Source organism: Lates calcarifer, linkage group LG15 (genome assembly GCF_001640805.2).
Source record: "Lates calcarifer isolate ASB-BC8 linkage group LG15, TLL_Latcal_v3, whole genome shotgun sequence".
Taxonomy (NCBI): domain Eukaryota; kingdom Metazoa; phylum Chordata; class Actinopteri; family Centropomidae; genus Lates; species Lates calcarifer.
The window spans coordinates 26,278,094-26,294,426 of NC_066847.1; the positions used below are offsets into that span (position 1 = coordinate 26,278,094).

General features: G+C 39.8%; 1 protein-coding gene across 5 annotated transcripts in view; it reads right to left on the minus strand.

The window, feature by feature from the left end:
* The window catches only part of LOC108888786 (RNA-binding motif, single-stranded-interacting protein 3), a 125,118-nt gene that overhangs the window by 30,821 nt on the left and 77,964 nt on the right, over positions 1 to 16,333 (minus strand). For all 5 annotated transcript variants that reach the window (XM_018684982.2, XM_018684971.2, XM_051075847.1 and 2 more), the window contains 2 exons: positions 4,250 to 4,407; positions 3,107 to 3,186 (listed from right to left, as the gene is read on the minus strand). In XM_018684982.2, the coding sequence (XP_018540498.1) occupies positions 3,107 to 3,186; positions 4,250 to 4,407 (238 nt within the window). The remainder of the gene's footprint in view (positions 1 to 3,106; positions 3,187 to 4,249; positions 4,408 to 16,333) is intronic.

The following is a 16,333-nucleotide window of genomic DNA, read 5'->3' on the forward strand; positions in this document are numbered from 1 at the left end:
TTATATCTATGGAGACCTCAAGCTGTGGAGCCACTGCTAAGACCAATGAGGAAAAGAACTTTTCCAGATCTACTGTAATCATATAACTTAACAATCAAGATGATATAGATGTATACAAAGTCTGACTACAGTCTGGTGCTTTCTATATAAATATAAGATAAAATAGAGAGAATCAAGTCTACATTCAGTCTAGATACTCTATCTCTATGAAAGGACCCACTGGGAGAGGTAGAAAGCTGCAGATCAATGGACTTCCTGTTAACTAGGGCTGATGGAAGCTCTGGTCATGTGATCAATGTTTGCATTAATCTTGTGGCTAGAGAGTAAAATATTACTGTTGCCTGTCAATACATCAGCCTGGATAGACTGCAGTATCAATAGAAGGAAGACACAGGAAAGGGCACAAGCATAAATCACGCTATGATACTCACACACACTGTACATTAAAACATTTTCTAACTATTTTTGTAGTGTTTTTTAAGACATTACTGAAGTAATAAGGAGACAAACAAAACAAAGCACAAAGGCCTGTCATAATGCCTTGGAAATGCCACAGACTGTCAGTGACACAGAAAACCAGTGACATAAATCAAAAGAACCTGGCTTTAGAGACACATTTTCTTTTAAGATTGGTAAGCACAGTGTATGTGTGTGTGTGCTTTGTGGATCAGTACACAGAGGGTCTGGCTGGGCCAGATTCTCTTTATTTCACCAGTTGGTGAGCTCAGAGCAATTTAAGAGGTCAGCATATGTGCATACACTCACTCCCACACACATACCCACACATACAGGGGTAAGGAGAAAATGGACACCCCTGGCAGACAAGCAATACATCTCCTTCAATATAGAGGTCAGCAACTTGGTGGGTATAGACAGACTGAGTAGAGAGAGTGAGTGTATCTGTGTTTCTGTGTGTTTGACTTTAAGACAAAACCTGCATTAATTAATTTTTTTGCACCACAAGCTGTAAACACAACACTAATGTATTATCACCTTGCAACGTAATGGTGAATGTGTTAGTACAGTAAGCCTTGCTTATGCACTAACCCAGAAGATACAGAGCAACATTTTCTTTCATTTAGAATCTTGTTTCTGGCCACCTGATGACAGTCCAGTATCACTCTGGCTTTTTAACTGCTACATGCTCCACTGTGCCGCTACATCTGATGTTTGATGCTGGCCAGGTAGCATATAGTGAATTTTCAGATATTTCAAAGCTACACACAAAGCATCAGTAGCTTTTACTATTTATCCCGCTCTGTCACAGTGAGTGAGTGCAAAAGTAAATAAATTTAATAATTCATAAATAACATAAAAACCTAGTGTGGAATTTCTCTTAAAATATTTTGATCAAATGATCTACAAAACTGAGCTCTTTGACACAGTTTTCAGATTTGTCATGGAATCAAGCTTGTCAGCCAGCACCATAAGCACAACCACAATGCTCATGACTCTTCACTGTGCTGATAGTCATGTTTTTTGTGTAGAGTTTAAGGTTCTGTGTCCCTCATACACACAGACACACACAGGCTACAAAAATGATGATGCATCGTTCACTTGCTACAAAATTACACAGCTATACCTCACAGGTTGTAGCAGTACACCAGCATGCGTGTCCGGGTGAGAAACTGAGTTGCCCACCATGATCTCTCTGTCTGTCCTTGATTTTCATTTTCTTCAGTGTGGCTCACTCCTCTCTATATATAAGCTGTATATCTAACCCTTCTGTATCTACATCTGTCTCTATCTCCTATCTCTCATTCTGTGTCACTTGCGTTTGGTTCTCCCCACCTCAGCTTTTTTTATTCTTAACCACCTTGTCCTTGCTCTGTTATCTCCCTCATTTTTTGTCGATGCCACTAGGCTCTCTCTCCATACAGTATATGTTGATCTCGGGTACACCCACACACCTCTCATCCTCCTTCTCTGCCTCGTCTCTCTTTCATTCTTCATCTCTCTACACCCCACCCTTTCCCCTTCTCCTCCTCTCTGTGTTAAAAGGCAACGAGCCCTTGCTGTTTATTTGGGGGACAATCAGAGGCAGATTGTTTGCTTCAGGGGACGTCTGTCTGTGTATGTACATGTGTTTTATGCATGTGCCTGTCTCAATCTGTGTCCTGTACAGTGGAGGAATTGATCACTCAGACCTTCCTACTAAATCAATTCAAGGTGGTCTAAGGACTGGGAGAGAGAGAGAGAGAGAGAGAGAGAGAGAGAGAGAGAGAGAGAGAGCAGCAGCAGCAGAGATGATGCTGAAGGTTTATCAGTTCCATTTACACTGCTTTGTACACAGACAGATATAATATCAACAGGCAGAGATGTACTGATGTCAGGAGATGGGTGAGTTGTACCACAAAGAAACAAAAAAATAGAGTAATAGATCCACTTGATTTGATGTCACACAGTAAACATTTGTATACTAGTCTTAAACCAAGGCTTGTTTCTCTACAAAATCCTATGACACAAACATTACACACTGATGAACTGACAGGTTACGGATGTATTTTATCAAATGAAAAAAGATGGTCAGGTAGAGAAATGTATTACCTAAATACATTATGTATTACCTAAATACATTAGCTAAAGTACTGAAAAAAGTATAGTTTTTGTATTGTACCAAACATCAGGTACTGAATTGGCACTGGTGTTAAAAATGTTCATACAAAAATGTTCATACACTTTCAAGCAAGCTATCCACCTTGTCATGATATGAACATAACAACATCATGCTGTGTGTAGGTGATACATGACAACAAGGCTGCTGCGCTCTCCACAAGCAAGGCACAAAAGATGACTTCCATTACTTTTTTATCACAACACACAAACCTCTGAACTTACTGGAAGTGCTTTTAAAGGTCAACGGCAAACTGAGTTCAAGTTCTGACCTTTGAGTTCAGCAACCTCTGGTGTGGTTCTGTAGGAGTGTGTGATGTGTATGATGTTGCATCGAGCTATATATATATATATATATATATATATATATATATATATATATATATATATATATATATGAGCACCCTGATCCATAGAGTGACACCTTGCTCTCACTGTAGAAAAACACTGTCTTAGGAAGTACGAAGCATTTGTCTTGGAGATTGACACCTACCTGTCATTCCTGGAGGGGTTTTCAAGAATTTCCCATTGAAATTTTGGATCACCACATCACACTTCTCTGTTGACTCCATCCTGAGAGAGAAGAAGAGAGAGAAGAAAGAAAGGGGGCTACTTAAGGACAATCTGCTCTTTTTGTTACAATTCAATGTTCACAGGAGGCACTGTGAGTTCATTAAAAAGTGTACTGATGTGAAAATGCTGTATGAGGATATGAGTGCATGCAAATGTGTCCTACATTCCAGCAGTAAATACATTAAATACCTGCCTGTGTATGCATCTGTGCTTGTTTGTCTACGTATGCCTGAGCACAATGCCTTAGGTAGGCTTGAGCATGTGTATGTGTGTGTTTTTGTGTCTGTGTGTTTTCTATGGGGTTTCCTCTCCTTTGTCCCGGTTTAAAAGCTCCATTCAGTCTGATCTGTTGTGTGTCATGTCCTCTTTGTCTGCCCCTATTCAGCTCCGCTCACCCAATCACAGCTCAATGACTAATTGCCTGCTTGGCAAGCAAAAGCCAGTGTGTGAGTGCATGTGTGCGTGTGTGTGGGGGAGAGAGAAAAAAGAAAAAATGGTGACTGCAAAGAGAGAGAGAGAGAGATAGTGTATGAGTGTGTATGTGGTATGTGAGCATGCATGTCTATGGGTGTGTGTGTGTGCGTATGTGTCTTGGGTTTTCTTCACATAGCCGGTGACCCTGAATGGATCCCTGACTGCGTTCTAATCAGAGGCACACTCCACGGTGTAACTGAGAAGACCACACACACACACACACACCCATACACACCCATGCCATGCACACCCATGCCATGCACACACACACACACACACACACGCAACACACAGAGGAAGGTGAAGGGGCCAAGGGTAAAGGAATGTGGAGTTGTATCATTAGAGCTAAAAGTCCTTTAGTTATAAATGCGAGGAGTCAACTCAGGGTAACACTGCTGCTTACAATTATCTAAAACATGAAGGTGGACTATAGTTTGATATTTGAGAATCAGTAATATTTTGTCCATTAAGTAATTACAGTAGTTTGTCCAGTAAAAATTTACATTTAAATACATTTGGATGGGACAAATGACAGCAAGATCAGAAAATCATGTGTGTGCTTTGTGTGCATGTGTCTGTTGTTGGGTACCTGGCAAAGCCGACTCCTCTGCTCAGGCCGTTGGCGTCCCTCAGTATCCGTGTGGAAATGACATGACCAAAGGGCTTCAGCATGTTCTCCAGCTCCTGCTCGTCCATGGACACTGGCAGGTTGGAGATGTAAAGGTTGGTGGGGTCCTGCTCCTGTTGCTGTGGAAAGAGAGTGGTAGAGGATAAGGTACATGCTATCATCACTTTAGATTGTTTTAGAAAACAATCACTGGTGTTGGGTCTCAAAATGAACACTTGCTCTCCATAAAGAAAATTTAAAAAAGAACAGAATTTATTATTCTTAATAATTAAACTTCACAACTATCGCTGCGAAATCTGCAGTTCATCTGTGCACAAAGAATTCTCATGGTGAGGGGTTGAAATGCCATATTTTTCCTCATTCCAGGAGGATAAATCTAGACATGAGATTGCCCCTGTGCCAAGCAAAACAGTTTTTTTCCCCTTTCAAGTATGTAAAAAGCTCAAAATAAAGTGAGAAGAATAAAAGAGTTGACTATAACCCTCCACTAAAAGCTGGTTTTGCAGCAGTAAATGTATTAAAGGTTAAGTCTGAGCCATTCAAGTTGTTTATTTCCATATTTATGCCTGAATATCCCACTGCAAAATATCTGTGAATTTAACTCAAGTGGCAAACACTCCTCAAAAGAGGAATAAACATTTCATTGGAAAGACACCGACTCTGAACCCCAAACCCCTGAAGCAATAAGGTAACCCCCTCAGGATTCATAGATGTTAACAGAGTTGCATTAAATTTTTCCACGGGAATGAGGGAACCTCCATCTAGTGTGCCTCTCAGTTAGTTAGACTAGTATACTTCAATTATTTTCGTTCTGTTTGGCAGCACTCCAATGAAATGATCCTCCGCAGGAGACCAAAGCCTGTGTGTGCGTGTGTGTGTGTGTACAGTTCTTGCAAATTAAAGCGGGATGGTTTGGAGGGCGCTCTATCTTACAGAAGCTTGCTATTGACAGAAAGAAAAAGGCTTATAATACATGTACACTCTATAAATTATAGCAGCACGATTTTAAGCCATTGCTTTATAATTTAATCAACCTATCTGGGTACATAGGCCCCCGCAGAGCCTCTGTTGATGCTGTAAATGATTCTGTGCTGTTTCTGCATTGGCTGTGTCTCTATTCTGTACTCTAACGATGCTTATGCATTCATTATACACTTCCTACCACAGTAGGGTAGATGCAGCAGCACAATACATTTTATTACAGACAGTGCCCATGAGTTCCTGGAAGGCCTCTGATGCATTTTATCATAAGGCTTTCCTTCATATATAACACCTACATAGCATCTCATATCTTTTATATTCCTGTCATCTAATATGTGCAATCCTAGATGTCAGAAACATAAATAACACTGTGCTCTGACACAGATTCCACTGCAGCACTGGAATGGGGAATTGTTTGTACATTTGATCCCACTGTTGTCATGGAAAATGAAACAAATACTGTAAGTGTATAGAATGGCCTTTGCTGCATACTTTGAATGACATGGTGAATCAAAATGTTTATTTTCATTTTTGTGCTATGGCAAATGACAATATGTAGTGTGTCTGTGTTGTTGGGCGAATACTTGTGTGTATTGTGACCAAAATAAGCTGCCCTATGCGGCTCATTCTAACCTAAATATTTCCTTTATCCATGGAGGATTTTCCTTTGCATGCACCACAGCTGTTTGATTTCAAGAGTGGGAGTTCCAAGTCTGGCTGACTGTGACCAAAGCCATCTATGTAATCAGTGACTCAGAGTAAGCAGAACAGCTTCAGTGAAGAAGTCTGAAATATTTACCTTTCTTTCTAAGTCTGAATATCTCTCTTCGTCAGCAAGGATTTTCCTTTGGCAGAGTGTCCCATACACAGAGTGGCACAGCTGTCTTCCCACACAGGGTAACTGGCTTTGAATGTAATCTTTTACATTTGTGTGTGTGCTGTGTGTGCATTTATGCAAGCACTGAAAGATGCAAACAGCAACATCAAATGCAATGAAGCATATCTAACAGCAGTGGAATCTGTCACTGATCTTAGAGTCACCTTCATCACTGAAATCGTCAAGGACCTCTACTTGCAACAAACCTTTATAAACCATAGTTTCACTGCTTTTCAATACAGACCATATTAAAATGTTCATTAATGGGCAGTTCCACAAGTTTTCGAGTCTGTCTGAAAACACGAGTCAGGTGCCCATATGGACAGCGAAACTAGTTTTCCTGGCTGTGATCCTTCCTCCTGTTCAACTGGCAATTAATAGATCCCTTACTAATGTTCCGGGTAAGTGATGGAGGACAAAAGACTATAGTTCTTATTCCAAGCAAAAATTTATAGGAAGTTTATCTGAAGCTAATATGAGGCTTTGACTATATTATTAGGTGTTAGTCAAAAGTTAGTTAGTCTCCTCTTTATGTTATTGTCCTTCCTCTTAGCTCAGCACAAAAACACTGACTGGAAACAAAGAGAGGGAATTTCATACTAAAAAGACTATAACCTTGAATAATATGCAGTTGATTTTGCTAACTCCGATTTCTGAGATGCATTTTAGAATATATTTTTGCACAGAGCAAGAACTACTAAAAATAAGAACTCTCACAATTGTGTTGAGATTCAGAAACATTGTCTAAAGCTTATAAGGCTAAAGCTAATAAAGACACCATTGTGCATCTAAGTTACAAGAATTCAATGGAGGAATCACTGGAGAAATACATAACAATGTCACACTCCTCAAAGTTACAAGTCTTTGAGGTTTTTTTATTCAAACAAATTAGCTCCAGAATGCACCTGAGGCTACGCTCTGCTATGTTTTACACTCTTACTGTGACTGTGGACTTTGTCATTATCAACAATAGCTTGCACATCTAGACACAAAGGAATTTCATTTTACAATCTAGAGTTACTCTGCGTATAGGAGAATTTTCCCTGTCTGTCTATGGAGGCAAAACTGACAGATTCCTGCTCTCCCTTTTTTTGTTTGCAAGCCATAAAAAGATTAAATGGTAAAACAGAAGATTTCCTATTCCTGTGGTCAATGTGGTTACAAGCTAATTTCATCCAAAGACAATATGTCTTAAACAAAATCTCACAGTGGTTTGCCCAATTTCAGCTAAAAGTGGGTCAGCTGTTTTGTTTCTGCACACATTTTCCGTACAGTTTGCAGTTACGGTAACATGGGAAATGAACAGAGATTTGTGCGAACAAGAGGGATGCTATAACCTCCTCCACTCCTCCAGTTGCTGATTATGACATGTCTGTGTTGCCTATTCAACTGCCTGCCTGAAAATCTTAGTCTTCTTTGTAAGTTTTGTAATGTCTCAATAAAGGCGAATTAAGCTTGAGATGGGTACAAAATCAACAGGAGCATCGTGGTGGATTATTGAAATCACATTACACTCCACTACACCATCTCTAGACACAGTTGGCTGTAAAACACATTTATTTGCACAAGTACTGCTGGGATATGAACTAAAGTGCTTTGGAGCACCCACATGTGAATGAACTCTGCTTGACTTTGCTCAAAGTTGCCATTTGCACAAAGTTATTTCTCCGCAATCTCTCACTCTGCATGTTGCAAATGACTCACCTCTCTCTCTCTGTCCAATCTCTTCCTCTGTGTCTTTGTCTCTCTGCCTCTTTGTCTCCACCCCCCCTCCCTCTGTAACATCTGTCATGAGCTGGAAACAGCTTCACACCAACTGTGCCTCTCCCTGACTGTGTAGCCTGCCAGCCAGTCAGCCTGTGTTTTCAGCCCCATTAAACCTCATTGCTGCATCATTATAGCAGGTCTGTGCCTCTTATCATGCTACTTCCCTGTTACTTTGCAAAGCCACGACACCTGCTGAAGAGCTACAGGGTAAAGAGAGAGCAAAGAAATGGTTAAACACCTGTGAAAAACACTGACTGAGTCTGTATGCAAAATTGGTGGAAATGAGGTGAGACAATACTTGAATGTCACATTTCTTTGCAGTCCTGCTTGCATCTCAAATAGCAACATTTCACATCAGAAAATGACATTGTGGCCTCTCACAACCCTGAACAGGAATGAGTGGTTATGGAAAGTAGATGGATGGAAAAATTAAGTAAAGACATAGGCAGTGAGATGCTCTGAAAACAACGTGAAGAGCACTTTCACAGAGAAGTAGTATATGATTAGGGAAATCGGACTTTCTGTTCATTATGTGTTGACTCCTTCCCCTTAGCATTCCAGTTTGTCTTTCACTTAATCCTGCTCATTTCCTCTTTTAATCCATCTATTCTTCCTTCTCCTTTGCCCTCCTTTGGCCCCACCTCTCCTCGATCCTTAACTTCCTTCTTTCTCATGCTCACCCTCACCCCCCTCCTCCTGTCCTTTCCTCTTTTCCCTACTTGCTATTCGCCCCTCCTCTTCCTCAGATTAAAACCTAATCTCCTATAATGGTAGCCTTGCTGTCTAAAATGCTATCTGAATGCTTAATTAATATTTAAAGAGCAGAATTTTTCTCCTTGCCCTTCTCATCCTTCTTTTCCTTTCCCTCTTGCCTCTTTACTCTTCCTCCTCCTCTATGTCTTACATTTTCCTCTTCATACCATCCTCATCTTTATTCGCCTTCATTTCCATTCATCCCTCACCACCACCGCTTCCTCTCCGTGCAATTGTGCCTTCCTCCATCTTCCTCTTCCTCAAGCCGAGTTCTAATCTTTCATAATGATTGTCTGGGTGTCTAAACGCTCTCTAACGGCTTAATCAATACTTAATGAACATACCATAAATACTTTATGAACCCTAAACCCTGAAATCCCCAGGGTTTCATTAGCCATGGAGATATACACTTTTCTCCATCTTCATGATGACTGCAGGCTCAGTGAAATCAACACTGGATTCTGATTACCTCATCATTTAGTCTCCGGTCAGTTCATATCAGTGGGCATGGTGTTTGGCTGCTGCTGCCTCCTAATGTACTTGCTCTTGTGTTGTAGGTGGACAGTGCAAAACATGACACAAATGTCTATGTAAGATCTTCATCAGTTACACATAGGGTAGGGCATATTTTTGCTTTTTAAATCATACAGTCAAATCACTTGTACATACAGTATATTTTCAGTCTGTCTGATGCATGGCTCAACGGGTTTGCTTGTTATATGGGTTTTGTGAGCAAATTATTAAAAAAATGGATCATATTGATCATATTTGGACATGATCAAAATTCCTGAAGCATTGCTGCATGTTTCAGCTAAAGGCCACTGTAATGTCAGTGTTCTTGCAAATTAAGAAATGCCAGAGCTTGTGGATGTACAGTGTTTGCTATTCAGCACAAGAAGAGCCACAGCTGGTTATTTCCTCTATATTTGTGAGTTGCATGTCTCCAGAGAATTGGGTTTAATACGCAATAATACAAAAAGGGCATGGACTCTATCTCTGTTGTCGCATCCTTTCAACTTCCAAGAAATAGCTGCTTTCCAAGTGGAAAAAGAAGATACTAAGATTGATCTACACACTTGGAAATTCTACAGTAGGTTTTAGCCATGGTTAATTGGCTACAAAGGTCATTTAGCTTAGCTAACAATGAGCAAATTTGAGCTAATGCTCGAGGATCATTAAAATTGGGGTTAGAATCTTTTCAAGTGATGGCATACTTATGAAAATATTCAGAGGTAGAAAAGCTGTTTTCCACTCTGTGGCTCTCTAGCAGCTGTGAAGTGGCAAAGAAACCCTGACTATTCAAAGAAATGGCATCACACTTGACTAAGTGAGAGACTGACTATGTTTCAATGTTTAATTCAGTTTCGTGACGGGCAGAACGTTTTTCCTCCCTCTGGCTTCCAACACAGCCTGCGTCTTCACACTCTGCATGACTCATTTAAAGCAATAAGAGAGGCCTGTCTAGATAATGGGGAGTACACACACACACACACACACACAAACACATAAACACACACACACACACATAGTTCTCACATTGTCTAGTCACATGTGCAATTATTACTAAAATCAACCATTAATTTACATGTTTACTCCTCTTTCTCTCCAGCCCTCTTTTCTTGCTCTTGCGTTGCTCTCTCCAGTCCTCTTTTTCTCATTGCAATTTTGTTTCTTCCCTTCTCATCCCATCTTTCTGTTTTCTCACTTACACTGTCTCTACTGTGTGTATTAAAAGGCCAGTAATTCATCACAGAGTCAGAGCAGAGTGCAGTCCCTGCTGCACACCAGTGTGCAGGCTGCTTGTCTGCCAGCTGTCCAGAGCTGGAATCAATCACCCAATCCTGAGACACTGAAACCATCAGGGAGGGTCAGACGCAGATAGAAGAGAGAGAGACAGAGAAAGCTAGATGGAGGGAGAAAGGGTGGAGGTGGACATACAGAGAGACAGAAAAGGTCTGGGTGGATTAAGTAAACATTTCCTGGGCTGAATAAAAATCAAAATGCCTTACAAGTTGATCAATTCAATTTCTCTTGGGTGTGATTTGACATTTTTAAAAATCACTATGGATAGCTTCATATATAGACTAAACAATACCCTGGCCTGATTGTAATTTTACATCTGTCGTGGTGTTTTTTGTTGTGGATGTACTTGTTTATTCTTCAGACTGACCACACAAACACAACTTATGAGTGTGGGCCTGATTCCTAACAGCTGAGCAGAAGTGGTGTCATTTCCTGTGGTTATGTGGTTGTTGTTACTTCTTTATGGCTCAGTCCTGAACCCTTTTCTGCCAAAAACCCAAATGTGGCATTTAGACTCATTGAAAAAATATGATCTCTCTTATCTTGTGGGGATCCACCAGACGCAGGCCTGTGATCCATTTTGGGTTTAAGATGCACATTTGGCTGACTAGTTAAATGTCTAAGCTTCCACTGTGGGAAGCTAATAAGGGAAATACATTTTTGAAGAGTTATACTACAAAATATGAAACACATGTTTACGGTCATACACGCAAAACACATTATGGTTGTGCCCCTCATAACACAAAGGGCCTTAGGTTAGACTGTTAAGATACTAATGGCAACCAACCATGCCAAAGCACTGCTATAACACATAAAAACCCATGTAGAGGGATTACACACACAAATGCCTATGCATATTATGCATGATGCCTAAAAAACAGATTCAGTGTGTACAGTACATGCACAGCCCCCTCTCTCTCTAGCTCTTTTTCTCTTCTCCCTCTTCTTTTCTGTAGCATTGAATGCTGTAATCAAGCCTAATGGGACTCAGCTGTTGGCCAGTCTAATTACCTGGAATGCAGATGGATGATCTGGGAGACAGGCTTCACAGAAACACACACAATCACACACACACATGCACATACACCACATACAGTCAAGGAGTCTCCATAGACACATATTTTTCTTTCATGCACCTGCCACTCAAATAAATGCGTGTGTGCGTGTATTGTGAGTCTGAGTCAGCATGCACATGTTTGTATTCCATGTGCGTTTCTGTGTGTTAACGGAATAAACAGAAAGTAATCGTGCACACATGAATGCATGCATTTGTTAAAGGTCAGTAAAAACTCAGGCAAAATTTCCATTTCTTCTCCAAGTCAGGAATTCCCAGGGAGCAGCCTGGCAGAGAAGAGCATGTTGTTAAATTTACGCAAACCTCTCTGGTCTTTATTTCTCTGCTTTTTATTATCTGAATCATTCCACTTATTTTCAACCTGGGTCATACTTTCCCATCACTTTTGCCCATGCTGTTTATTTCTAACCAAATTCTCAGCCACTTGACACAGACTGACCTTCTTAAGAGGGTGAGGTAGATGGAGTTTAAGACAATCAATCAGGGCTGAAGCCAAAGTGAAATAACCTTGAATGGAAATTCAGAATCGTTTATTTTAAGAGATAGTTTTTAAACATTTTCAGTGGCAAAGCTATGATGGAGCAGCATGTCAAGTGCTGGAAAATTTGATATAAAGGGATGAAGAACTTGTACTTGGAAGTGACTCAAATACTGCCCAGAATGTAAAACATTCAACAACATAGACTCTGTGGATCTCAAGACAATAATAGTATATCCCATCCACAGATCCAATTTGTGCATACTTAGGAACGGTAGAAAAAATGTTGAGTAGACTTGAATTTTCATCAAAACAGAGGGATTTTGAAACAGATCTCCTGTATGTCTGATAAATGTGTCTCAGCGTCATTCGAGGCCTCATCAGCCTGATGTTGCAGTGTCTGCCTCATGGGAGAGCAGGCTTTAGGGAAATCCTTGCTCTAAATGATTAATGGAGTCTGGAACCAAGGAAGGGAGTTGTCTGTGACTCTGCAGGTACACACCCTGTTGACGACTTGGAGAGAGTTTTGTGTGTGCATGCGTGTGTGTGCGTGTGTGTGTGTATGTGTGTCTGTCAATCTGCATCTGATGCAGTATCATCACAGTGGAGACTGTTTCATGGTAGTTCAGAGGGATTCATTAATGATGTCAGCTACACACACATAAAACATACACATACATTAAAAACACACACCAATAAACAGAGGGGTCACACAGGGCTGAAATGATCAAGGCAGGCCCAAGGGAGAATGAGGGGACAAATAAATGGAAATTAAGGAGATACTGATATATAAGGGGCACTATTTCAAGTTAAAGCCCATATTATGCAGAAATAAAAAATTCTAGTATTTATACCACTATATATTTTTTAATCAGTTTTCTACAGAGGTGTAAAATGCTTTATAATAAACAGAGGAAGGCTGTAAAAACAACAATAAACTACAAGCTAAAGCATGATAGTAAAAGGGGAGTTATGAAAATAAAATTAATATAGGTTAAGTGTGGTTGTAATGTGGGTAGTTCAAAACAGGCCTGACAAAACTAAAATGGCTGGGAAAGTTTTGAGAGGTGTTGAGAAGTTTAGAAATTCCAAATCTCAGAAAGATTCCAGCTTTGGTAATAATTAGGTGAGTAATAGGATCGCTTGCAGCAGCAGTTTGATCCTGCAGTTCAACCAAAATGTCAACCAAAATGTAAAACAGATTTTAACACAGCCAGAAAAAAGACACAAGAATCAGTACAATTTGTTCTTGTCTTGGAGAGCCAAGCAGCAGGGTTGCAAAAGTACAAACAAACTTAGATAAAAGCATGGATGGATTACTTTTGCAAGAAATATAGTTGTTCAAAGTGATTTGGCTGTTGTTGAAGAAAACAAAGCTGCATCCTTCTGGCCATTTGTTTGTCACAAGATTAAAGTAAAATATTCCACTGAAAATTTTCACTACTACTCCTAAAGGATAAAAACAGATTATGCCTTATATCAACTGATTGACTAGGGTGATATACAGTGGTATATCATCCACATAGAAACATTAAATGGATACTGTGTCTTTTACGAGGCCCGTAACAGAATGATCCCTCAGGATAACCACATGTAGGAGGTCGGAGGTGCCCTTATAATGACTATAGGTTAACCTCTCTAAACAAGATAGCATTTAAATATTTATGAACCTTGAGGAGTCATTAGTGCTATCAATTTTTTGGGTGATCCATAAGAATGGCGTAAGTGCAAGGGTAAAATGAAAAGAGATTTGAACTGGAAAATTGTCAGTTGAAGCAAAACTAAAACTATTTGGTGCTGCTCCCTCTTATTGTTTCAAATAATTAAATATAAATATTATGATTATTTCTTTATTTAGGTCAGCATAGTGTATATCTGATGCTGCAACAATAAGTGATTTAAGTTGTCTGTTTTGTTTTTTTTTTTTTTTTTAATTAACTGTAGGCATCAGTTTTATGTCTCTACAGCTTCTTGCCCAGGACACCATTTTGCACAGCAGTGCTATCTCTGCTTTACTGTATCCTGTAGAGAGTGTCAGGAAATGTGGGGGAGAAAGAGGATGAGAGATAGTCAGCTGGTCAAGAGCGAGACTCAAACCTTGTAGATCTGGTTGCATGGTCTGTAGCCTTCACTGTGAACCTGCACCACAACAGATTAAAAGCAAGTTCAGCTCTGCTCAAATGACTCACATACAGCACTACCTCTCCCATTGCTCTCTCCTCTCTTTTTACTGAACCGCTCCTTGATTGTCTGTCTGTATCAGAGCATTTCATTACAAGAATGCAATAAACCAGAAGGCCTGCTGGATTGCTGGATTATCATTGAGGAAGCACTTTCTCGGATAAGGGAAGAGAAAATTAATAAAGAAAGTTTTTAGACAAACTTATTGAATGAAGTTTTTTTTTTTTCTTTTTCTTTCTGGCTTCTTTTTTCCCTACTAATGGCATGTGGCTTGTCCTCAGACAAATCATTGGAAAATGAAGTTAAGAGCCACAGCTAGAGAGAAAACAAATTAAAAGGAAACTACAAAATTAAAAAAGTTCTCAAAAAGTGCAGGGGAGGAGTAGGTTTCTGCTCTCGGCACTGCAGTGATTAAAACATAAAGCGCTGGCTCAGACACAAGAATCACACTGGCTCAGAGGGAGGAAAGAGGCGCATTGGATACTGACCAGTGTTGAATGATTGCGTCATGTTACACACTGTACATGCATGCTAAGATGAGTATGGGGGAATGTTGTTTGAAGGCTTGTATAGGAATATAAAACATAGATTAAAATTTCATGCATCAAATTGGTGTTTATTGCAGAAAATCCATTATACATGTATTGTATCTGGCATTTGAACATTATGGATTTTCAAAACAATTCCTCTTAAGAGTAAGCAAAGATGAGTCAATGTTAGAGTGTAAATGAGGGGCTTTAAGGAAAAGGCTACAGCCTTGTTCCCAACTTAATAGTACTGCAGTAAAAGGCTAAAATGAATGCCATGTCATCAAAGAGCATATAGCACTTTCTGCACTTATAAAAGTTACACAAGCTGGTTGACTTGCTGTATAACAGAGAGCCCATGTCCACCCACACCTTCTGCTGGCCTCGACTATAAAGTCCTGGAGGAGAGAAATACTGGTTTACACTTCAATAAAAGACCTTTTTCATCAACTCTGCTGTTCTCTCTGCTTCTGTCACGCTGTAATCCAACCATCAAGGTCAAGTATGTGTGCATGAGTGTGTGTGCTCTAAGACGGCACGTATGGAAATATAAAAATCAAGTTTAAATTTCCACCACATATTTGGATTGTTATTTTTCATATCCGTGATTTAATCATGGTAAATTAAGTGAAATATATACTGTTTGGTCTGTACTTCACAAAAACCACCACTAACACATAGCAAAGCTTCACTGTCACTAATTCTCAGTTAAACATTCTCATGCACTTTCCAAAACTGATCATTTTTTCTATGATAGGCCACTGAGCCGCAGCAGGGGTTGGGGGTTAAATTTGCTCGAGGACACTAACCCCTGTTGTGAAAGCACTATGCGTACATTTCCCCTGTGACTCAGGCTCCAGACCACAGACCTTAAGACTCAAATCTCTTACCTTATATTTAATTATCTAAAATGACAATTACAGGTTTATTCACCTTGAATGCCATTGTTAATATTTGTGTGTTTTCATCATTTTAAACTCATACTCTTACAGGGATTTGTTGGATTTAACGATGTATTGATTTAACAACAACAACAACTTCATGTGGACTTGGTTGATTTTCACACAGTGTAATATGAGTGACTGAACAGCCAAGTCGGGGTTAGTGGATTCTCTGTGCCTCTAATACAAGCACACTCATACACACACACACACACAAACACAAATGTGTGTACACGTGTGCATGCTGTGTATTTTGAGCTTCCACCTGATACTATTTCATCCTGATCAATGCCTTTGTCCTACAGATCCAAAGCTCGAAAGCCGTGGCCTGTTGCCATGGTTATTTCTATTTGAAACCAGAGGGATTAACCTCCAGGGGGATGGCTTGGGAGAGGGAGAAAAGGAGAAAGAGAGAGAAATGAGCGAGAGAACCAAAACAAGAGAGAAAAAGGTAGAAGGAAAACAACTATGACTGAGAAGAATATAATGATAGAACTATATGAAGTAAGACCAACAATAATATAAGGAAATCAATATAGATAGATATATAGATAAACAGAGGAAGAGATCAAAAATAAAAGAGAGGAAAGATGGATAAAAGGGGACTAAAAGTATACAAAGTCACACAGAGGGTCTAAAAGTGATGGTAAGGATTGGGGAGG